The sequence below is a fragment of the Dufourea novaeangliae genome, unplaced genomic scaffold (assembly GCF_001272555.1).
Source record: "Dufourea novaeangliae isolate 0120121106 unplaced genomic scaffold, ASM127255v1 scaffold65, whole genome shotgun sequence".
In the NCBI taxonomy this organism is placed as follows: Eukaryota; Metazoa; Arthropoda; class Insecta; order Hymenoptera; family Halictidae; genus Dufourea; species Dufourea novaeangliae.
This window is the reverse complement of record NW_015373961.1, coordinates 5,451,265-5,476,831: the sequence shown is the minus strand read 5'-3', so window position 1 is coordinate 5,476,831 and position 25,567 is coordinate 5,451,265. Positions and strand designations below refer to the sequence as shown.

The following is a 25,567-nucleotide window of genomic DNA, read 5'->3' as shown; positions in this document are numbered from 1 at the left end:
TTTTCCATTTAAAAACACGAAGTTGACCTTCATATGACCTCTACGCGTCCACCTATCAGAAAACTATTCACACCGAATTATACATATGCTCCCCTGATACCATGTAAGTCCGGTATGAAATATTTTGTTTTATCACCAAGTAACAGCCGACATATTTAGATGGGTCTGTTTTAGATGCCTCACCTTGCATAAGTGCTGTCGATCGAACTTTGATTTCCCCTAAACAACGTTAACATCAGACCTCCAACCATTTCGTGATCCCTTGATAGACTTTACACTCGGCACGTGTCCTATAAGAATATTTATGAACAGGACTGTACGTACCTACGATTTTTCCAACCCCCAATAACGCAGTCGGTAAGAATTCATGCTTACAGCATTCTCAAAATCAAACTATCGCGGTTAAACGCCAGAAACTCACGTGGAGCGGTCGGAGTGGGTGACAACGCCAAGGCGACCAGCTCGTGTCAACCCTCTTTACGAGAGCCATACGCGCGGTCGTATAGTTTCAGAGGCGGTTTAAGTGAGAAAATCATCGAGCGTCGACGAGTACCAAACCACGGGTATACCTATGGTCGGCGGTTATCTTACGGCCACCCCGTTGAATGTTCAGAATTGATGGTAGATAGCGGTCGAAGCCGGGCGACGACGACAGGAAACTGGAAACTATTTACTCGAGGGACGATATTAAGGGGTGGGGCTTATATGAAAGCGGATAGATCAGAGCGATATAATACCGGACGAGGGGGCATCGGGCACTCGAACATTGTCGAGGGACCGGAAGGGACTGTGTCGCAAGGAAAATCCAAAGCCAAACGGGGTACTGAACGCGGATACCGAATTGAAACGGAACGATTGAAACTCTCCTAAGTTTTAATAAGCTCTAAGGCTCTTACCGCGCCTGTTGCAACAACCAACCCCCATACCCACCCCTCTTTTCTATTCCCTTACGACAATGTCGAAATGGAGCTGCCCTGTCCCCGGTCTGGTCGAGAACCCCTCGCTTTTCTTTCCCTGCCAACTCCTTCCCATTCTTTCCACCCTTTACCTTCTTTTATCCACCCTCCTTTCCTTGGAGAATTCGTCGAGGACAGGAGATAAAAGTGCGCGGGATTTATAGCGTAAAGGACAGATCTTTGTAAGGTGGTGGAGCACAGGTACACACTGGTTGTATCAACTTCTCGCTATCTTATGAAGCCGTATTAGGTACGAGGAAAATATTGGAACGTAAATAGAGGGACAACTGCCTGAAGAGGATTCGCGGGATGATCCTGGGAAATATTTATTGAATCACATACTCTGTATGGAGTGTCCACCATATTGTTGGGAACTTGCTTGGTATCCAGCTGTGGTACTCCCAAGAAATATACACACTCTCGGTTTTATTAACATCTTCAGATTCAGTGTATATTTTAATGTACAATAATTTTACCAATTGTTCTAAAACTGTTTTACGTTCCTGTTCAGGTATAATTTTTAGAAAATACATTGCAATGTACAGATGGACTCGAAAAAACATAAAATACAATGGCTTCAGAACAACCGTTACAATTATTGTATGTTGCAATGTGCACTGGGTCTGAGAAAGTATAACTTACTAAATTGGAAAGGAAGAAAAATGTATAATGTTAAAAGATCTATTATTTGAAACGTTATTTCTATTCAGGGCAGTGAACTGAATGATAAAAATCTTGATGACATTGTAAACGTATTTTAAATATACCAATCTGTGAAAATATTATTTTAACTACTGTAAATTAGCTTGGACTTCAAGCTATAGAATAATTTTCTATGCATAATGTAAATTTTCGGTCAATTTAGATTTTTTGACAGGTTTCGCAATTGAATTGTTTATCGCGGAGGCAGTGAATAATTAAATTTCAGGATAATACATTCCTTTAGATCTCACTATTCTCGTAATAAATCTGACGACATCATTTGTGTTTCATCAATTTGATAGAATCGCCTTCAAGAACGTAGAAAAACTAATAATTATGTTATTTAGAATAACGAAATAACGAATCATACTAAACATACAAGTATCATTTATGTATATTTTATTGAATTACAATATCTAGGCACTAAAAAATGATGTTTCGATTGCACAAATATAATAGTACTTTATTGTATTTATTATGTAGTTTCACATGAAATGGGCGACTTTACCGATAGGTATATTTGACGTTACTTTGATGAATGAAAAATATTAAGTGTTCCGTCGTAAACCAGTATGGACGGCTATAGAATCAGACGATGCTGTTAACTTTTATTATTTTACTTCCTTTGTAGATTCATTCTAGACGTTTTCGACACCAGCCACTTTCAGTTTAGATTTCGCTAATACAAAGAAATAATATACAAAAGACTCTAATATTTGGTCTGCAGTCTTGTTATCTCTTTCTAACATAGCTGAGTTAACCAATCAGAACCCCGACCTCCAGAACTTCACCCCCCATCACTTAGATTTAAAAGGAGATACCAAGTCCTCCCAAAGCTATCTACCTCTTTCTAAATTTGGGACGTCCATTTTCCGGGAAACGCGCAGTCTATATTTTTCTGTCTACGCTCTAACATAGACGCACACATTGTCTATGCAGTAAGTGTGTGTAATATACATTTACTAAACTTCACGCTTCTACTATGACATATGTACCAGAGGAATCATTCGTAACTCATCTGTCGGCTGGATTCTGAACGAAAAACCCGGGGTTCACGGTTAGCTGACATTTCGCGCGTTGCAGGTTCTCCGCGTTTCCAGACTTAACTAAACTTCCGGGGCAGTTCATCCCGGGGAATGTGAGGGAACCGTAGTAGAATTCCCAAATTCGTGTGCGCGCGCGCGCATTCGGCCGAAAGTTTTGGCCGGGAAACCACAGCCGTAGCGTCTAGTTTAAAGGCGGAAATTCGAAACGGACCGCGAAAAGTAACAGAGACACGACCACCCGGTCACCCTTCAGGGGATGGAGTGGGGGAGAAAAAAAAATCGCGTAACTCGCGGCCCAACCGTTGGCTTCATAAGGGTTATTGCAGTCCATTTTCAATCCGTACCCGTTCTCATGGGGCCACGGCACGTTAACGTATGTGTTCACTCGGTATACACCGTGAAATCTAATGGCGGGACTCGTGGAATAACTGAACGCTGCGGCTCCGCGGCCACGGAAACTCCTCCATTTTCGGAAACGTGTTTCGTTACTCTTGCGGCGCGTAGCCACCGACACATTTAAAAGGGAAACCGTGGGGTCTGGGAAACGAAGGGAGACAGACCGAGGAAGTGGGTTACCGAAAAGTTCGAAGCATAATTAATGTTTCGACGGTACTTTCGGTGAGGATTTTCATTTGAATGGTGATTAGGAAACTGTTGAAGTTTATGAAAATTCGCAATTTTAAATGCTTGCGTATGAAAGTCAGGATTTAATAGAATCTTGAGCAACTTACTAAGGACACCTCTGCGCTGATAATAAAACATAAACAGTAGGGTGAATGCACTAGCAAATGAACACGTGTCAGTGAGTGGATATTATACATATAATAACGAGTAGATTAAATTATTACAATGAACGAATAATTAAATATTGATTTTCTTCAATTTTTTGCTTTATATTCAAATAATTTTTGCGGCATTTCATTGGATAGAAATGTTCATTTACTTAATATTGTTCATTGACTGGTGAATCCTATATTTTTTACTTTCTAATTTAATTAATTACATTCCTCCAATTTTTCAAATATAAATATATACGTTATAAAAAGGTATAGATATTCAAAAATCCAATTTTCTGTTGCCAAATATTTAGTAATATTATTGTCATTAATATTTGACATTAATATGTAGTTACGAAATTTCTTAAGTGTTCATTTATTGGTGCGTTTAACCTATCGAGTTTTATTAAACCATCATTTTAATGTATTTTGGAGATTGGGAAATGTGTTAGAAATACACAAACATTCGTAGTCTGATGATTAAGTTGTTTATACTGATTTGAAAGTTCGTGGAATATTTTACGAACATTAGAATTGATGTTAAAGGATTTATTGAATTGTACATTGAAGCTTCATTAATTCTCTGTTGAACTGTGTGTTTTAGGGTGGCATGCGTATTCATGTTTGCTACAAATATGTAAGAGCCACAGATTGATGGCGACACTGATTACTTTTCCTTAACAAGAGAACCATCGACGGTTAAGGTATATTTATTTCTCCAAGAGCTAAACAACGCAGAGTTCTTGAAAAAAATATAAAATAATGGATTGAATAATTTATGCATTCATATATTGCACTGAATATTGCTCAAGATGTTTAAAAACGTATCATTTTCAATTTGATGCATTTCTATAAGAAATTGTCAATTTGTCATGTTTACTGCTTAGATAGGTTTTTCCAGTGTTGAGTTCAGACCGTTGGTATTTCCTGAAGCTAAGGCAGTAAAATCTGATTTATAAGCAATCATAAATGTTGGCAATTGGATAAGAAGACAGTTGTAAAGATAATAATTCAACAGAAACTGGGAAAGCTTCGACATTGTTCGATAAAACTTTTCTAATACTAACGATAATTGCCATGAAGTTAGAAAATTCAGTAGTTGTGGACACGTGCAGTGCCTGGGATAGTTATCTACGTATTGTTAGTAGCTACTTCAATTAACGACCTATTGTTAGTAACTACCATCTACCCAGAGATTTTGATAGTTCAAAACACCTAATACTATAATACTCAGTGGTTTCGTAAGTCGTATGAACGCGAACCTAACTCAGATTATACCTACAACCCATTAGTAGAACTAACCAGGAAATTCTGTATTCAACGACAGACTGAAATGTTCTGAAAGGTCTTGTAGAAACGAGGATTGATTTCGGTAGAGAGAACAGTGCTCTGTAGTAATCTTCTCAGTGTCAACAGTATTATCTGGTTACTTATTCGGATCTATAGACTGAATTTGAATTTTCACTGTCAATTAAAACGGCTAATTTCTGTTTGTTGCAAATACATTGTATAATGGATATTGAATGATTATATTCTCATAATTGAGAAACCTTTCGATGGAAATATTGTACTATCGACCAAAAACCACTACACTGCTGGACGAAAGTATAAGCTCACTTCATTTTTTGGCGTTTTCCGTGATTTATGACTAGAATTATTCATTCCACGTTTGTAGGATTACACATAAATACATGCAAAATAATTCTATGAAACTATTTTTGTGTTATTTGCACGTATAATGAATTATTACGACTATTTAGTGAAATAGTGCTTTCCAGTTGGACAACAGTATAACTTATAGGAAACAATTTATTTAATATCAAAAGACACAATTTTTAATAATTTTAACAAAGCTCTGTACCAGTTAATTAAATAATTAAACATTCTGTTCAGCAGTGTATTTTGAAGAATTTTACAATTTTATGTATTTATTTGTTTATTTAGTTATTATACGGGTATAAATCCACTATGCATACGTAACAATTAAATCAAAAATAAAAATAAAACCACTTACAGCAGCATAATGAACAGTAAGGTATTAATCTTAATAGAGAGTTTATAACTAAACATTATTGTCCTGTCTAAGGATATTATTACAATTGCATGGAACGACATGCTTCTTTCATGTAATATTTAAAAGTTTCAGCAATATAATTAGTAGATATCTGAATTTTTAATAACTGTATTAATAATATATGTACGATTATTTGTAGTTATACATATAAGTCGGTTTAAATAGGGAATTTCCTCGACTCACAGAGTGAATTAAAATTTTATGTCGACGCTGTGATACATAGCATTTAATGAGAGAATGCTGTACTGATTGTGCCCATGTAGTTAGGACTCCGGAAACTTGGTATGCGCATGATTCCAGTAATGTATCCATTACGAGTCTATGTATGTAATCCACGAGATTTTAAAAAGAAGAAGAATCGTGAGATTCCGAGGCCGACACTGATAGAATACCGGAACGACAATTCAGCATTTTTTTTTCCTCCTCTTTCACTGGCGGAAAAGGTTCTGGATTCAATGCAGTCACAGATTGCACGAAACGCCTACTATTTTCTCATACAGCTGACAATTAATTAAGGTAACATTCAAAGACCATCTGTCCTTCGGCCGTAAATAGGTTGTGCCGGAACTTCAGCTGAAAAAAGCCCCGCGCAATTTGCAACAAATGCCAACGTGTTGAAACAATTTCTTCGTTTGATATGAACCGCGCCACGCGCAAACAAATGTCGCGTCACGGACGGATCTCGTGTCGTGGATTATTTACGATATTATAGATTTTATTGTCCCGTTTAACGGCTCACGGTGTCGATAGTATAATCGTATCCAACAACGCAACGTGTGATTTTTTATATCCCGTAACATCGAACAAAAACACTGTTTCGTTGTGTATGAAACATTCACACGAACTGATGAAAAGTGTAAAAGGACAGTTAAACATTCGATAGCCCAGACTGGAGTGTGACTATGCTGGAATAAATAGAAAATAGTAAAACTCGCGATTTTTTATTAAATGCAGAATCAGTTTTGTGTATTGCAGTTGTAGTTCGATTGAAATTGTACATGACTGTAAAATAACGCAAAATTATGTCGAAAGGTATTCTTTTTAAAATATATGATCGAGACTACACATTGGGGACAAGAGTTAAAAGTATTATAAACTAGTGAGCTGCAACCTGTTGGGAACAGAATATATTTTCATGTGTTTGTAGTTCGCGAAAGTACATATATGAGTAATCATGCTGTCGCAGGATCAAGATATGTAAGACCAGGCCTATCCAAAAACAAAAAATTCGAATCGGAATAATAGGGATTGAGAAAATTAAATCAAAGCAATCCCATCCCAGGAGAACTGTTCCAATCCAGACCCGAAAGACCTAAGTGAAGACAAAGCAAAATCAGGAAAGCAAATAGAGATGAATCTAACATGCAAAATCTTTAATTCAAATATTTATAGGCCGAGAATCTGAATCGACCTAGCAAACGATCGAAAGAGTCGACCGGTAACAAACTGAAATCGACAGGCAGGAATAGGTCAAATCAGGTTTTTGAAATAGAAATGAGGTTTATCCAGAATTGATAGGAGTAGATAAGATTCATTTCGAGTCGATAGAGTTGCAAAGCACTAACCTAGGTTGAATACATTAATATGGAACCAACACAAAGTGGATAGTCACGTATCAGATTAATTTAGAACAGAAAGGATTGAAGTGGACCGGAACAGAAACGGCAATCGAATCGATCGAACTTAGAACCTCCATACACGAAGATCATAACCACAGAACCATCTAGACTCAAGGACCCAAGCATGAATTTCTCTTGACCAAAGAAACTAACCACGTGGTACCCCGAACCCAAGGATTCAAGTCTCAGATCCCGCGAATACAAGGATCCAACTCTGAAGCCAGATTCACAGTAGCGTACAAAGGTACGGTCCGATCACAATCAATCTGAATTTAGACTATATTTCTCTCATTAGATTACGTATGATTGATAAAGACCGTTGTCTGATTTGCCGTGATCTGACCGGATCGTGACCACTAGTGTGAATCCGGCTTAAGACCTCTTGGAGTCAACGACTCAAGTGCAATAACGCCAGGACTCAAATACCGAGATTCGACACCTGCCTGGACCCACGAGCCAAAACCTCAGACACCCCTGACTCAGAGACACAAGACACCTCGGACTCAAGGATCTGGACCTGAGATCCTCTGGACCCAAGGGCCCAGATTCACGTCCCCCAGTCTGGGAGCTACTGAGCCTGGAATTTTAGAATTTCTGACTTGGGTCCTTGGGTCCAGAGGGTCTCAAACATTAATGCTTGTATCCGAGGGATTTCGGGCTTGGGTTTTTGAGTCTATGGGATCTCAGGCCTGAGTCTTTTGGTCTCAGAGGTCTTGAGCTAGGATCCTTCGAACTCCAGGATGTCAGGTTTATATTCAAAGGGCTTTAGACTTGGGTCATTGAGTCTAGGAGATCTCAGGTCTCAGGCTTCGATCCTGGGCTTTGATTCCTTGATCCGAAAGTGCTTCAGTACTATGGCTACGTTGACTGCAGTTCACGGGTTCTGGGCATTTCTTAGCTGCGGCTTGACGATTTGATATTTTTCGTTCCAGGTTGGCTCAACTCGTATTTTAAATAATAGGGTTCCTATTTGCATTATATCAAAACTTGGTGAAAACGAAAGAGCATATTTGTTATTGTTCTGTTTTTCTTTATTCCAGGGTATGAATGGGTTGGTTGGAGAAATGACACGCCGAACATGCTTGGACGTCCCGTTGAAATAACCTTTGAATTCGACTACACGAGGAATTTCACGGCCGTACACCTACACACGAACAATTACTTTACCAAAGATGTTCAGGTACGCAACAGTTCCTATTATTACAGAACAATTAAATTAGATGTGAAATACAATCATTTCAAGTACATATTTTAACATTACATTTCACATTAAAAACGAAGAATATTGTAGTAGATCTGGCATATATTCACTGTCGGGTACTGAACATAGAACATCGAAATGTAGTCACTTTTTTTGCAATATCTTTTTCATGAATAGAACAGTAAGTCATCGATGAGTGTTCGAAGGCTCAGCAGCACTGAACATTAAATATTTCATAAACTAATGGTTATATATCGCTGAAACAAATATCATCGACTTCAGAATCCCAAGCTCTATCACTGTTCTTAAATCTCATTAAAAAGTCAGCGTTACACCTGAGGACCTCTCCTTGTCAGTGTCGAGGAGCCTTCAAACACTCATCGATCATTTACTGTACTGTCATGTTTAAACATTGCAGCAATAAGAGTGCATTGCTCATGTTCGCGGAGGCACGTATTTGATACGCAATATCTATTAAACAATTTTACAAAATGAGCTTCCTTTCAAAAACTGTTATCGTTTTCCAATTATTGCACACACGATTTGTTTCTTCAGGTCATACAATATTTGCATGCAGCAGTATATTTACACAATGCATCTAATACACAAACAAATATAACGTGTTGAGTTCGATTAAAAACTCGAACTAACATCCTGTCCACAAAACGCCAATAACCCTCTCTTTAAAAAATTCCCATCTTCATCAACAATCCATCATATTTCCGCCCAAAAAAAATCGACGTGCATCGAAACGTGATTTGAAACTTTAAACAACAACATAACGAAATTGCGTTGCATCATTCGATCCCAAAACCACCGTTTCAATTCCATGTGCAAGATTAATGAAAAATCCATTCCGCCGCGGAACCTACGATATTTATACAATGAAAAACGTGTCGTAGAATGCTGAGCAACCCTATCGACAACGGATTAAATTTTTAATTCGATCGACATACCGGAGGTGGGCGTTTTCGTGCACCCAGGAAAAATGGAATTGCCCCGAGTGGCCAATAGTTATTGCCCTATTCCGTGTACACAGACGCGCTAGCGGGCACGCTTGCTTGGTTGCACGTCGGCCACGGGCGAAGAAGAAGAAGCGTTTCCATCACGTTCAACGATTTCCTCCCCTGTTTACCCGTTCGCCAATCGCTTCATCCCGTCTGCTCGCACCGTTACCGTACACATACACACGTACACACGCGCACGATTTCTCCGCAGGTCTTTTCGTACGCGAAGGTTTATCTTGGCGCCGGTGGAAACCAGTTCAACGGGGAGCCGGTCCAGTTCTCCTATATACCGGATCTGGTGTTGGAGCAGGCACGTGATGTTACCATAAAGCTACACTCGCGCGCCGGTCGCTTTCTGAAACTGCAGCTGTATTTCGCGGCCCGTTGGATCATGCTCAGCGAAGTAATCTTCGAATCAGGTAAGGGAAAACACAGACCGTTAACCCTCACACCCCCCTCGATAAAAATCTATTCCTCTTGGTCGGTCGTAAACCATGTTGTTCTTGTACCTATGTAAAAAAAAAAAGGGAACAGCCTGATGTTGTACGAGAAAAAAAGTGGGTGGGATAAGATAGGGGGAAGAAAATTCTCGTAGTGGTTAGATATCCAGGGCTAAATAACTTCCCGCGGATTTCAAGGATGCCACGGCAACTTGTTCGTGCTCCGAGTGTCTACCCCGCGGAGGAGGAGCCGCCTCTCTACTGTGAACTACGGGATCAAGGAACGGATGAGTTTCGGAGTACCTTTTCTTCGATATCCCCCACCCCCGACTGGGTCGATTCGATTTCCAATTTTCGGTGACACGTCCCCGTCGTTCCGACCCGTGGATGCGATGGAATTATTGAGAAAGATGAGGGATAATCAGACGCCCTGTGCGCTGACGGCGATACGTCAGAGCTGGGACGTTATTCCTATCGATGGGACAATGGATTCCCTGGCGTGGCTGTCTGGCGTAGAGCGCGCGATGGAATTTTCAGCCGTGATGAAAATGGTGCTTGATTTTTGGTTGGAATTTCAAGACCTTGAAATTCTTTTGTCACTGTGGACATTGGAAAGTTTTCACTTTTGAAAGGTGAAAAACTTGCCTCTTTTTCCCTTGAAGCAAGAAATATTCCAGTGATCATTTGGGGGGTCCACTGCAAGAAGGAACTATGCTACAACAATAACGTTGTGAGGTATTCAGGCTTTTATGAATAGTTTTTTAATTGGTGGACGTGTAGAGATCATACGAAGGTTAATTTCGTTTTTTTAAATGGAAAGACAGGTTGTTTTACGAACCGTCTAGTAGAGTGTTTTACGACGCATGCAATGGCATATTTTGTATGAAAGTACGTAAAAAAATATCTTTCCATTTAAAAAACACGAAGTTGACTATCATATGATCTCTACGCGCTTACTTATCAAAAAACTATTCACATCAAATTATGTAATTAGGTCTAAATTTGGTGTAACACATTTTTTTCTATCGTCAGTAATAGCCGAGATATTCAGATGGCCTGTTTAGGCGTCTCACCCTGTATTCAATCTTAATACAGGTAGGATATATGTTGATATATGTATGTTGCCATATAGATATAAAGTAAGGGATAAAAACTATACCCCAAAAGGTACAAGAATTAATAAAAATCTTACTTTTCATTTTGTGGTATACCTCCCTGTTTCACTGGACTCTTCATTTCGTTTCGGGAACATTTACGTCCATGAGATTGTAGGAACAGCAGTTGACATTTTGTTTGTAAATTTTCCTAACATGTCTACTTCAGAAACAAGAAATTGTAATTTTTGTTTTTTGTAAATTACAGACGTTCGTATCTGTATGAATTTCACGTAAATAACTTATGGATTACTCTTAACTCTCTATAACACGAAAGAGGGTAGTAAAGAGTGGTCATTTTTATGGTTCTCGTGACATTTAAAATATGAATGAAACATTATTCCATATGTTGAATACGTAATCATTTATCACCCATGTAGTGTTAAAGTTGTAAAGAGAAAAACAAATAAAGAGGGAGGTGCATGGGGTTTGTTCAATAAATTGGGAGTTGTTGACTTTAAATAATCATAATTTCTAAAAGAATGCATGAAATGCAAAGATTCAAACGCTGTTTCGTAGATAAAAATGTATATTTTAATCGTATGCATAAGAGCAACGCAGGAAACATTAAGTAACAACCTTAAAAAGCAATGAGTTGAGATAATAAATAACGATTCCAATATTCAAGGTACGGAATGTGTTTCTCATTATAATATAACTTGTAGTTGCTACAGTTCGTTCTCCTATTCTTCAGACGATAGAGTCTATAAAGAATAATATCTCATTACATTTCAGCTGTTGGAAGAACCAAAAATTTCGCCATTCTCCTTTACAATTATCGTTCAAAAAATTTTCACCCATACATGTATACTACTGACCAGGTGAACACATGTAACCTAAATTTTCAATCTTGAAGACTTTAGTTTTTCCTACAGTAGATTTTTCGACTTTAACATCAAATAGCAGAAAAACATGTTTACTTGTTTAAAATTGGTAAAATTGGTACGTGACGTCAAGGTTACACGGCGTAATAGGAGGTTAACTTTGAACGTGATTTTATTCTCATTGTATTCAATTAAACGTACACACAGGGGCAGGAAAGCGATTAAAGGAAAAGTTAAATAAAAATCTAGGGAAACGATTCGCGCCACGTTCACGGAAATGCGAACGTGAATTATACGATGCCCCCCACCGGAAGATGTGGAATTCCAACCACTTCGACGCTAAGCAATCGAAGTTATCTTTCACGGAACGAGAAAACATCGGGCGTACTGAGGGAATGATTAACGATGGTTTTCGCTCTTTCGGCTGGCTCACGGGGCCCGTGCCGACTTCTACGAGCGAGAAACTTTTTGAGGCTGTCTGCTTCGGAAGTAAGTTTCGTTTCTGGTTCGCGACCACGTGTTCTCATTCGAACAACGTGCCACGGATACTCGCGCTTTTTACCATACCGCCTGTGTTTTAAAGTCGACCGTGTTACATCGACGGAATAACCAACGTCGTAACTGATTTTTCGTTAATACGAACTACAGACGAGCGAAAAATTATGTAATTTATAATTTTCATTCTTGTGTGGAGAGACCTAGTTAGTTTCAAGGAGAATATTCTTCAACGAATCGTTACAAATGTAACTTCTAAGTAAACACCTTAATATTTTACGTTGTTTTTTGTTGAGAGTTTAGAGCATTTGTAGTCTTTCAAGAACAGACGTAATGTACAAGGTGGACCACGAAACTGGATCAGCTTAAATTATTCTACTGGTAGCTGTTCGACCGCAATTTTTTTTATGAATATAACATGTTTTCAGGAGAGCTTCAAAGCGATTGTACCAAATTTTTTGTCAATCTTTTTTTCCTGATTCTTCAAGGTCACCTTCAGTTTTTTGTAGATAAAACTATAATTTTTTTATGCTCATCTTTTAAAGAATCATTTTTTCTTCTTCTAAACCAAAGAAACATTAGGAAATTATCATTTACCATAATTTGAAGTAAACAGTTAAGAAACGACTGTTTTTAGTTCCACTTATAACGTACAATAATCTTACAAATATCTTGCAAAAGTAATTGAGGCCATTGACGGAAAAAGGGCGCATACGCCGAAACGCTCTTTCAAAAAAATCAATTTTAAAGTTTTCATTGGAGTATTATTTAACAAAAAGTAATGCAATTAAAACCAATTCTTTTTAAAGGTGTAGTAACATGTCCTTCAAACGTTCTGAAAACACAAGTTATTAAAAAGGTACTTTTATAAAAGTTAGCACTCGTAAACTCTATTAGCAGATATGAATCCAGTAGATTCACGCTCTTATTGGTCGGGGTTTTTCATTAAATCCCGTTATCAAAGCCTCGGATAACATTTAAGCTAAGGAAAAACAAGGACGCACAACACTCTTGTTACACCCTGTATAGAAGTTGGACCGCCTCCCGGATTTCAACGACCTTGGAATATGTTGTCAAGGTCATCATTTTGAACAACTTGTGATTATAGGTACATATAACCCCACAATTGGGGAATGATAAAAAACTTGATGCTTTTAAATTTTTTTTAATGTGGAACAACGATGCGCCGCCTCGTCATCTTTGCACAGGAATCGAGCCATCAAACGGCTGTCATCGATAGGGAAAATATAATTTATATCGATCCCGCGACATCTTGACTGTGAGGGGGGAGAGGGCTGGATGCGAAGAACATCGTTGACAGCAATTTCCCGGCTCGTAATTAATGTCCACTCTTAACAGCCGAACCGGGACGCAATTAACAATTCTCCGGGGCTGGCCCGTGCTCTTTTCAAGCCCGACGCTCATTGAACTGACCGTAAATTAAATGTTCGCCTCCCCCTTCTCCCAATGTACTCGGCGAGGCTTCACGGCGGAGGCCCCCGTGCTACGCTGGCAATTTATCGCAATGAGGTGAAAGTTTGAAATACGAGTATTTTGCATCGCGAAATTGCTCGTTCCGCCGAATGCTTCCGGCTCGACCGTGGAATACTTTTTTGTTGACAGCACTCGGTACTGAACGTGGTAGCTTTAACAGTACTTTTTCAACTTCCGAGACTTGATTTTCTTTCAATTAGAATGATGAAAGGATTCTCCGCGTTTCCGTAGTCCACTTGGAAGCTTTCGAGTTCTGTATTAATTAACATTTATTTTCGTGGAAACGTTTGAATAATTCATTGAAACGTTTAAGTAATATGATTTTTACAATGAAAATCAGATTGTATCGTAAAACGAGATAATTTCGCGAAATAAATATAATACAGAAACTGAATGAAAATAATATGTGTACAACAAAACGAAACGTAAAAGAGGTTTTTATTCTTCTACCATATCCACCACGTGGTGCTGCATAATATTATCATTTAGTTTACCGCTCCCTATGAAAGATAAAATATAATTGGTCTGGAATAAAATCCTCCATTTCAAACTCAAAAGCATTTTTTCCAACCCAAGAAGACCATGTAAATAATGTGGAGTATAACATAATTATTTAGAGAAGCTAAAAGAACGTCGAATGCAATATCCCAGGAAATTTGATACTTTCGAAAATTAAATTTCGTGTAAATAAATTTCATGTCATAATTTTCATGTATTCTTTGGAATAATCTCTTCTAAATTCTGCCACTTGCGAATGATCCTAACGAATCATTTGAATTGCAAACGAACTAAAGCTTATTGTTCACGAAACCAGTGAGAGAAATTTAAAACGATTCGACAGTTGTATTAATTTGTCGCCGCATTAGAGAGATATGGGCGCGTTTAAAAGATTGACCGAGACATTTCATTCCTTTGATGGCCGCAAATTTCATTATTCCTCATCCATGATGCGCAGTAATCTCCGAATGGAACAACACCGAGGACGAGGAGCCGAGGAACAAGAGCGGCATTGTACTGGCAACCGGCAGCCCCTATCAGAATAACGAGGGTCCGCTGCAGAGGGACGAAGTGAAGGCCACTTTTAATAAGGAGGAAAACAACGATAACGCCCGTAAGTCCTACAGCCGCCTGGTTTCTGGTATTGTTGCATCGAAGGGTCCTTTTTCGCAATTTTCCGCACGATTTCCACTCTTCTTTATTCCCCCCTCCTTTTTCCAGCCGACCTTTTTGTTTGTGCTCCGATGCTGCACGAAAATTGAATGCCGATCACGAACAGCCGCCTTTTTTCCCCGTTGCTTTTCCTTTTTTTTTTCTGTTTTGTTGTTCCTCCTGTTCACTTTAACAATGTTGATTGGGTACAATGACGGTGAAAGGGGGCATAGTTGAAAAAGAAAAATTGGATTTCGATTTCCATTATTGCAGGCTGCTTTTGAACGGAACCGTTCGATGCGGTTAATATCGGATGTTGTAATTGCACTTTTCTGAATTTTCGTGAATGCAATTCCCCCAGAAAATTTCGCTGCTTATCAAAATTTAATATACACCCATATAGAATATAAAATTAGCAAAAATAAATATTCTAGTATCAATCGAGTTGCGGTAATAATTCGCGAAAAATATTATTAGTAGTTATAGGACAACGAGATTAGAAAATCTGTGTAGATTGTCTGAAGTATAACGGAAATATAAATTATATATTTATCCGATAATACGTATATAAATACAGTAGCAAATTTAATAGTAGTAGCAGATTTACCATGCGTTGTGCAGAGTTGCACACAACTTTATTTGAATAATACATAGTGAAAAGCAGCAGTATCTACGATCGTCATCCTAATTATTATTTGCCAAGTGTCTCTTCATTCAAGAACAAATATTATTTTATTATAAATATTGGAAGTTCCACGTATAATCAATTCAAAATGACGAAGTTCTTCCTTTTATCTTTTATTCATTATTTGGAACTTATCATTATCTAGATAATGATATTCATTATCTAGATAATGAATTTACCCATCTCTGGTGTTCGATGACTACATATGGGTACCAATGCTGCCACCATATGGGGCGTGTCATTCGTTTTGGACTTCTTCCACGCTCTATTATAAACAAAAGACAACATATAGTAATCCAAGCACAGAATTTCAAAATTTTCGTGCTTAACATAGTTGTCAGTAAATGTCGACATGTAGTACAGAGTCTCGGTTTTTTTTAAACCAGATATAGAGTAGGGGAAATGCCATTCACTCGCGAGTAAGCTACACGATTCGCCATTCCTTCAATAACTAGCGAATAGCAGAGCTGCCATTCGTTCAACAGGCTAAACCAGTGCTGCCCAATAATGGGGATCGTAATACGCAGCGTATGATACGCTTCACTTCCTCACCACCCGTTAATGTAAACAAGGGGCAACGATAGCGAAAAAAGAGAGAATTCCAAGATTCTTGCGTTCGATACAAATGGCAGTGAATGCTGTCACGTTTAGCACTTTGGTTTTCTTTCGAATATGGGAAATGATGTAGATGAAGATATCAATAAGTCCGTGAAATAAGGCTGTCATTTTGTATTACGAAGTCACACCGTGCAGACGACGAAGTTTCGGAGTAAAGTGAAGTGTCCTTTATTGAACTCCAGTAATTGATTATCTATTTCCTATTTAATTGCGTTTCTTTTCGAACAAATGTTTTTGGAATAATGCAAAATTTGAATTTCAAAAAACGTGTAAACATCAAATTTCTAACGAAATTTAAATTTAGTATTCTTCTGTCATCGATATCTCTCTTTCATCTCAAGACGTAATAATTGTCTTCTATTCTGTTCGTTATAATTCTGGGTTCTTGATCAAACGTGACGAAACGACGGAGACCTAGAATTCTCTTTCTCCGCGAGAGGTCTATAAACCGATAATGTACCCTGTACCGTCCCTTTATTTTATTTTCGTCGGGGAAGAAAGCAAAATCTAATTAATTTCCTTTCTTCCGGCTCTGTTCCCCGGAGAGTACTTCACTTTGACGCCGAAGTGTTAAAAGAAGTAAATCTAAAGTACCCCGCTGGCCGACGTTTCCGTGTCCTCGTTTTGCCCGATAAACGGTCTAATTGTTATCCAGTAGTTCTTCCTTTGAGTCGTCCGGACGATATTAAGTTTAATCGACCGTTTTTACGACCGAGTTCACGGGACTTATTTTACTTTCTGCAATGCAAATAGACTGAATTGTGCTCGATCCCCCCTTCACTTTTTTTGTGTCAATCGTCGAGTAGACCTTCCTGGAACTTTAAAGCGCTGTAATGCTTTAAATTACAAAGACGAACAAAGATTGTTTTACAGAATTAAATTTTCATTGAGGTTTTCTGAGTATTCTGTTATATTTTATTGGACCTATTATTACTCAGTTTTTTGGTACCAAATATTAATACAGATATTAAATAGGTACCAAATATTAAATGTAGAATTACCTACTACAGTAACGTCTTGATGAGTGCGACGAACTCGGGTCCGCTTCGAAGCACACGTGGCAAGGCGTAAAGGTTTTCAGCCCCTCATAAATTTGTTTTTTGCACGAAGCCGAGCCTCTGCTTAGCTTCTCTTTATTATCTTTTGATTGGTTTCAGAAGGGGACTAACGCCATTGTTCGTTTCGCATTGGTCGAGTATTTACTGTACTATTTTTCCGTTATTATTCATTATAATTTTCGCCACTTATAGCGAAATATATTTTTTTTACTAGACCCAATAACTAATTTCACGCTTCCAATAATTGTTGATCATTGCTCGTACAATAAATAGGTATAAGTACCCATGTGTCTGCAGATAAGACTACAATAGTAACAACTAAAGAGGTACTATTGTACTTTCCTCTCAAGTATCTTTAAATACACATAATTTCTGATTTACTCGACAATATAATTGAATAAAATAGTAACTCTATAATACATTTATAAATATTGTACTAAATACCATGTACACGCAAGATATCGATAAGAATATTGAAAGTATTTGCATTTACACAATGCGATGCTTGTAGGACTCGTTACATTCGGTCGTTCACGGGACGGAACTAATATTCCTTTGCCGGCGCAATAATCTTCAGCTTGCAGAAAGCCAACAGAAAGTGCCCCAGCAAGAAACGTATACACAAAGTGTAAGGGTGTGTTTCCTCTCGCGTCGGCTCGTAGTGTATTTGCGCGGAGCGTTACAGCGCGACTTTAGTAGAGAAACGAAATGAGACCCCGGTTCGTAACGATCTGAAGTTGCCGATAAAACGATATTCGTTCGAACGGAAAAATAACAAATCGCTTTTGGGGTGAACTCCAGAAAGAATTCAATTTATTTTTTTCTTGTCGTTCTATGAGTTCAGCGTCAAATGACAACAATCAATGGATCGTGAAGTAAAAGCAACCGATCGATAATGCTGATCGTAAGTGATCCAATTATGACGAGGACGATGAACGCAATCATCATTATCGCCCCATCGTGTATTATGCGAGGCTGCCTTCACGATAATATCCACCGTGATAGGTCATGTACACCCGGTGTATCCGATGGTCAGCCTGGGTAGACAGTGGTGACATGTACACGTGCGTGCGTGCCTTGGATCACGTACGATTGTGAAGCTTGAAAAGCACGTACGAATCGAACCGCGGGGTCGTCGTTTCACTCTTCGTCACCTCGGCTAATTGCATGCTATTGAACAGTCTTACGACATAATTCAGTCGTAAATGGAGGAAACTAAGTAAATTTGTAGAAAATTGATTGCTTCAATTTTCCTAGATTTATCGTGGTTTCATTATTGCTGCCACGTGGTTTGTAAACTTCAGCATTATATATTTCATTCGACACTTTAAATAGAAATTATTAGTTCATTTCGAAGCAATCTACAGTAAATCGTCGATGAATGTTCGAGGGATCCTCGGCACTGAGTGTTCAGACGTCATCTGTACCTACTGTATGTATAATCTCTTTGTCACTATTCTGGGTAAGAGACTGGCGACAGGGGACTGATGAACTTCGTGAAAAATGAAGATAATCTTAGAACCATTTACCAAAGCAAGTTTATTGTTTGTCACAAATGGAAATAAATAAAATTATACGTATCAATAGACTGATAATGTGACTAACTTCCAAGCGTATTTCACTCACAAACAGGCTGCTCACACTGTTTTAATGTGTACAAGACGACCGAGCGGAAATGAGACGCTTCTGTATCTCAGATTACGGTTGACGTTAAAAACTGAATCGACACTAATCGTGACGCGTAATTATTTCTTACAATTTGTTAAATTTCATAAACAACAAGGAACTGGCGTATGAAACTGATCACGTAAATTTAATGAAAAATTGCGGAAAGTAATAAAGTAATTTTGAATAAAAACTTACTTTAATAATATATTAAATGTGTCTACAATTAATTTCACAATGAAAAAAGTAGATTGTTTTAGATCATTTTGGAAATATAAACGGTACTTCGTTCAGTATTGAAGTGATCACCCGCCAGGGGATTGATATTTTCAGTGGAAAGTGGAGATCTAAAAGATATTATTCCACAAAAAAATATTATTCAAGTTAGATTACAAAGGGAAGGGATAATTTCCTTCTGTTTCAAGATAAAAAATATACCATAATCCAAGTTTTGATATTGGCTATGGCTTTAGCACACCAAAATGCCCAATTTTCGTAGAACTACTGGTATAACGGCATCATTCTCCTTGCATTGATATACTTTCTGTTTAACGTAGGAAATGTCACTTCCCCTATGAATCTATGCGTTCTCATTTGGTTTTATTAATCCATGTAAGTGGAAGACACTAGTAAGTAGAAAAGTGACAAACTCGCATGGCAGCTCTGCTGCCTGATTAATTGACAATCGTATTAAGTGGCGAAACCCCAGACCAGAGATGGGCAAACTATTAATTATGGCAACTCATTATCTAGATAAAAAGTTTCGAATAACGCATAAAAGATAAAAAAAAGTATTTCGTCATTTATAATTGTTTAAACGTGGAAATTTCAATTTTTGTAATAAAATAATACTTCTTTATGAATGAATCGACATTTGTCGAACAATTATTTAATCTCATTAACTGTTTAAAGCTCAGAGCGAGACCCTTAGATACTGCTGCTTTTCACTGTGTATTATTCGAATAAAATTCTGCCTAACTCTGCCCCAAACCAAGTACAAAGATGCATTATAATATCTGTATCTATATGTAAATATTTCGAATTAGTTCCAGAAAAGAGCCGGGAGCCAGAATCGAAGCAGTTCGTCGGTCTGGTGATCGGGATCCTAACAACAGTGATCGTAATGCTCCTAGCAGCGATCATGTTCATCTTTTATCGTAACCGAAGAACCAAAGCGGCCCTCGTGCCGTCCACATTCTACGATCAGCACGGCGATCTAAAGGTGAGACGAACTCGAACCAAACATAATTTATCGAACTCCAAACTCCCTCGAAAGACTAGATTTCACTAACCGGATTATTAAAGTTTTCTCTGCTAACTCGATGTCCGGGATGGCGGCGTTTTACGTCCCGAATGAGATTAAAACGCGCGTCAACGGGTGACGGTAGGTAGATAACCCTGGCGAAAACCACGTCTTTCTTCCTACTCTTCCATTTTAATTGATTTAAAAGAAACGCGCGATTTAAACGGGATTACAACAGAAGCATACGGAAACCTAAATAAAAGGTGAACAAACAGGCGAGTCGTAGAATTTTCCAAGGGAATTCAATCAGCCGGCTGAATCCATCGTTTAAAACTTTCGAATTACCTTCCGTACCCAAAGTTTACATTGACCTCGAATCTCATTTAAAATCCACGGGAACCGGGACGCATTTATTTCAACCCCGGCTTCGCTGCCGTGTGTCTTTCACGTCACATAGCGGATGACCTTTTTTTTTTTTTCGTACGTCACATTCCCGACGAAACGATAATTGTTAGTAACTCGAGACGATCGTCGTGGTATTTCGTTCGATACGTAACAAGGGCTAGGCGATCCGGAGAACGAAGCATTGAATTATCGTCTTGTTACCGACCGAGAGTAATGCCTTAACTCGACGCTGCCAATTTGGTAAACGACGTCGATCCTGTTTCCCTTCGTTCTCCACACAGGTGGGGAATGAGGGGACGCGATTTTTCTATGGCGCGACTCGATCTCCCCTGCTACGACGAGATTCATTTTGTCCCTAATAAACCGAACCGAAGGGATGGGCCACCCCCGACCTATTTGCTCTCCGTTTTCCAGGGGCCGTTCGGCGAAAAGGCTTTTGAGCAATCATGGAAAACGTCTTAGCCGTGTTAGACACGATGGCTTTGGATGCTGGCCATGGAAGCTGAGAGGAGTCGGGGGTGGGGTTGGCCAAATATTTTCGTTGAAGCCGGTAAAGGGCGAACGAGATCGTGAATCGACGGTTGGAACGAGGTTTCGAAAGGAATATGGTGTTGCCTGGGAAATCTTGAACGTCTTGACCTCGATAATCACGAATTATAAATGACTTCTACTTCTAGGAATCGTTTAATCCGGGAATCTTGTAAGATTTTGCTTGGAAAGTCAACGTTATCTAGTCGAAGAGAGTGTCCCAGTGCTTTTAACGTCAATATAGAAATACCATGAAAGTGGTTTTAGAAGAAATTCTGTGTATAGAAGTTGAGTTGAAGAACAGTTTAATGCTGAATATATCGTCATTTTCGAATATTTTTGTAAGCGACACTACGAATTAGTAGTTAAAAAAGGAACAGAAATATATATTACCTATAAATTATATACAAGGTGAGTTTCGTAAGATGACTGTTTCAAATATCTTGTGAATTGTATGAAAAAATGTTCTCATTTGGTTTAAAGAACGGAAGGTGATTTGCATATCTCGATAAAGAAGCCGAGTAACAACAAATCGATTACAGTACTGTATGTCCCCTTGGAAACCATGCAATATTTTTCTGAAACATTTTTTCGTTACAAATAATTTACGAGTTATTGAAAGTCATCATCTTTCGAAACTCTTTCTGTATATAGAATTTATTGATACATTGCTAAGTACAGTTTTACGTAGAATGTAAGTACGAATACATTATCTAGTATTTACTGATTATTCTCTTTAACTGTACATTCTAAGTACACTCCAAAGAAGCACATGATATTCCACTTCTGCCCAAAAATAATATAAATCTACCTTCATCCTTAGTGGAGCACAGTTGAGACAAATTTTTTACAAAATAAAACCAATGTTCCTTTTATCTTCTAAAGTCTTCTCACCGACAACACTATCAAATATTCTATTCGCTGTACATACTCAAAGAAAATCGCCCGAGCCATGGGAAAAAAAGACAGCACGTAAAATCAGCAACCGCATCGAAAACTTCCAATAACTTTCTAACTCCGTATCCTAGTGAACATATCGTTCAAGTAATATCGTTCGAGAAAAAAATGTCACCGAAGGAAATTTTCACTGTGTTTCATATTGGCCACCCAGTCATTCGCATTTTATTACACTTCTTTCGTGATATCAGGCCAACAGATATTAACGTGGCCAGTTTCCGGCGGGCGAATTCCATGTTTCAAAATTCTTCAAAGCGAATGGAGACGACGTATCTTGGCATTTTATTTAAAGAGAGGAATGTCTATATCTTCCTCGTAAATTCCTATCCAGGGTGCGCAGGAGAATTATTAACAGGTTGACTGCCACCATGAAAAAGGCCGTACGTAGCCAGACACACTTTGTTTCATTTTTAAAGTTATGGAAAATATATGCATTTAGTTAACAGAGATTTGTTGGTCTTGTATTAAATTATACTGCGATACTACTCTTACGCAAAATTTTCTAACGGTATGTAACACTAGAACTGCCAAACGAGTCAAAAGGAATTGTCAGTACTCTTATAACAATCACTAAAATGTTATTATATTACGTTTTCTGAGATCCTTAGCAACTTTTACAACGTTACGAAAGTGGAGACATTATGTAACTTACAAAGGGTACCTATAGAAGGAAAAGGGGGTGAACAGTGTCCTTACATCGATTTGGACTTGTGGTATATCATTCGATATCTTATCAAGAATAAATAGTTTGTGTCAAGTTTCAACCATCTATCTGGACTAGGAGGGTAGTAATAGGGAAAATTCGGATTGTCGGTTTTTCCTCTATTTTGCCTGTTTAATGAATAAAATCTGACAGATAGTATTTCCGGGGTATGCGGTAGAGAATTTTTGCGATTTTTAAATTCAGTATTCTAGTTGTGAAAAATCAAAAACTTCCAAATTGGCGTAAGGGAACTTTTAATCTCCTTATTTTATAACCTTTGTAAATTTTCAAAAGTTCATATGTGGCTCACGTGGCAGTCAATGTGTTAATGTTGTATATTTGTTGTCCATTCGTGATGGGCGGTGTTCCACATCACCAAAAATTCTGTCCCCTCTGCAACGTCGGTCGTAATGAGAGAGCCGGGGCCCAGGCCTCAACACGAAAAATTAATTACCGCTGTTGGCGCGGCGAACTGCGCTGGAGAACGCGTGGCGACGACGGAAGGAAAGGTGAACAGCGCGCGAGAATACACAAAGGGAAGAAAAAAATAAAGAGGAGAAACTACCACCACCTCCGGGGCGAAGGCATTCCGACTTTTTCCCCCTTTGTATTGAACGAAAGAAACGAGACGCGACGGAGAACGCGGAAATATGTAAATGCACGGAAAACGTGTTTCTTGGAGAATTGGTATTTAACGAAGCAAGAGGTCGAAGGAAAAGCAGAGGCGAGACCGGGTTTCGTCTGAAACCATTGTGGAATTGAACGAACTAAAATTCCGTATGCGGAATTGAATAATGGGTTTAATTCGATTTAGGTTGAATAATGATTGCACTTTTACATTCACATTTTTCTTGTTTTTTATTCTTCGTTATACTGTGCGCATATTGTGCATGGGTGGATTATCTTAGCATGTAAAACCTAGTGAAGTATAAAAAATCACATGGTCAGTGTTCCGTCGTAGACCGAAACGACGGTTATACAGTCAGACGATACCGTTACTTTTTATTATTTTATTCCTTTTTTTCAGTCAATTTATATATTTTGCAAGACCGACCCTTTGCAATTTTAATTTCGTTAACACAAAGAGAATAATAGACAAAAGAAGCGAACATTTGGTCTGCAGTCCGCCACATGCGCTCGGTAACCTGGGACCCATCCGCGCCGGGCCTTACCGGGGCGCGCTGACTCGCAGACAATATAATCATAAAACCCTACCGTTGAGAGACTCGAAAATTCGTCGCGGTCAACTCGCACCGCGACCACGTGCGCGATATTTTCCTGACGTCCGCTTCGCCCTGAAGGAGAGGTATTCCACCTCCGCGTCGCGTGAAAAACCCGAGAAATTTGCCTTCCCCTTCAGGGCATCACCAATAAGGAGGCGAGTTTTGGTCACGCCTTCATCAAACTTTGAGGAAGCGCGACGTCACACGAAACTCGAACAGACAGTCGAAAAGATACACACAGTCGAAAAGATACATACAGTCGAAAAGATACATTCAGTCGAAAACATTCAATAGAAAACACTCGTTCGCAAACACTCGTTCGCAAAACATACTCGTTACGACTAGAGTCACACGGACTCAATTCATTCGCATTAACTCGCAATCGAACAATCATTCGACAACATTCGCATCACGATTCGCCAGCTCCAACGGTCGAGCAATTATTCGTTTTTCTCACTAAGAAATTGAAACAGTTGCCTAAAATTAATTTGGCGGGCAACAGTTCGCAACCGGACGCGTACCACGACGGTCGAGCCTGGAATTTACAACTCCAGGCGGATTCGAAAGAGAAATCCACGCGGACGGACGCGACAGTCAGCTGTGTGAAATATGCCAAAGATGACACATATACATATGAAATATATTTACCCTTTCGTTTACAAATTATTTAATATTACGAAAGAAATATTTTGTTGTATTTTTGTATATATTAAGTGACATAATTGATTCACAAGACCATTTTAATATTTTGAGACGGTCTAATGCTATTTTTCATTCGGCGCCATTTGACAATTTTTGTTACTTTTATCACAGTTAGCTATATATAATATAACACTAGAACTGATATAATAACTAGTCAATACACTCTTACAACGACGATTAAAATGTTATGACAATACATTGTCTCAGATCTTTTGCACCTTTTATTACGATATGAAAGTGAAGAAATTAGTCAGTTTCTAAATTTCTAAATTTTCAAAAGTTTTTCACGTTTATCCACCGATCGAAGCAAATAAGCGTTTATCGTCGGTAGTTCTAGTGTTAATCATATTTTATTGGTCGAAAATTGAGACTGAAATTATAATTATAAATGAAGATGCATAACAGATCCACTTTTTACGTGTGGCTGTGCTAATTGACATAGTAAATCTGGATTACTGAAATATTAATTTGTATGTGATGCGGGTGAAATGGTTAAACAAATTTATTTTTAACGGAGTCGAACGGATGTCTAAATGTTTTCAAAGAAGAAGAGAAATATAAAGAATTTATTATCACCGAAAAGCCACAGTCGGCACTCAAAGGATTAATGTTTTAGTGTTGAACAGAAAAGTCATTAAAGAAATATGTACAGTCGACTGGGACGAAGTGACAAGGATATCGAATTAATAAAAGATCGCTCGAAGTTAAGAATAAAATGAAACTTGGAAAGATGGACATTAAATTTGGTTCAAATTGAATTTCTAATAATATTTATTTAGTGAGAAAGTTACGACGACCAACGCACAAAAATAAAAGATACGAAAATGGTAGCTGTCCTAAAGT

The 25,567-nt window shown here is 38.3% G+C and overlaps 1 protein-coding gene across 1 annotated transcript in view; it reads left to right on the top strand.

Moving 5' to 3' along the window:
- The window catches only part of LOC107186493 (discoidin domain-containing receptor 2-like), a 111,016-nt gene that overhangs the window by 13,424 nt on the left and 72,025 nt on the right, over nt 1–25,567 (top strand). Inside the window, exons 5-8 of the mRNA XM_015574356.1 lie at nt 8,214–8,353; nt 9,593–9,800; nt 14,744–14,899; nt 20,010–20,185. Of these exons, the coding sequence (XP_015429842.1) occupies nt 8,214–8,353; nt 9,593–9,800; nt 14,744–14,899; nt 20,010–20,185 (680 nt within the window). The remainder of the gene's footprint in view (nt 1–8,213; nt 8,354–9,592; nt 9,801–14,743; nt 14,900–20,009; nt 20,186–25,567) is intronic.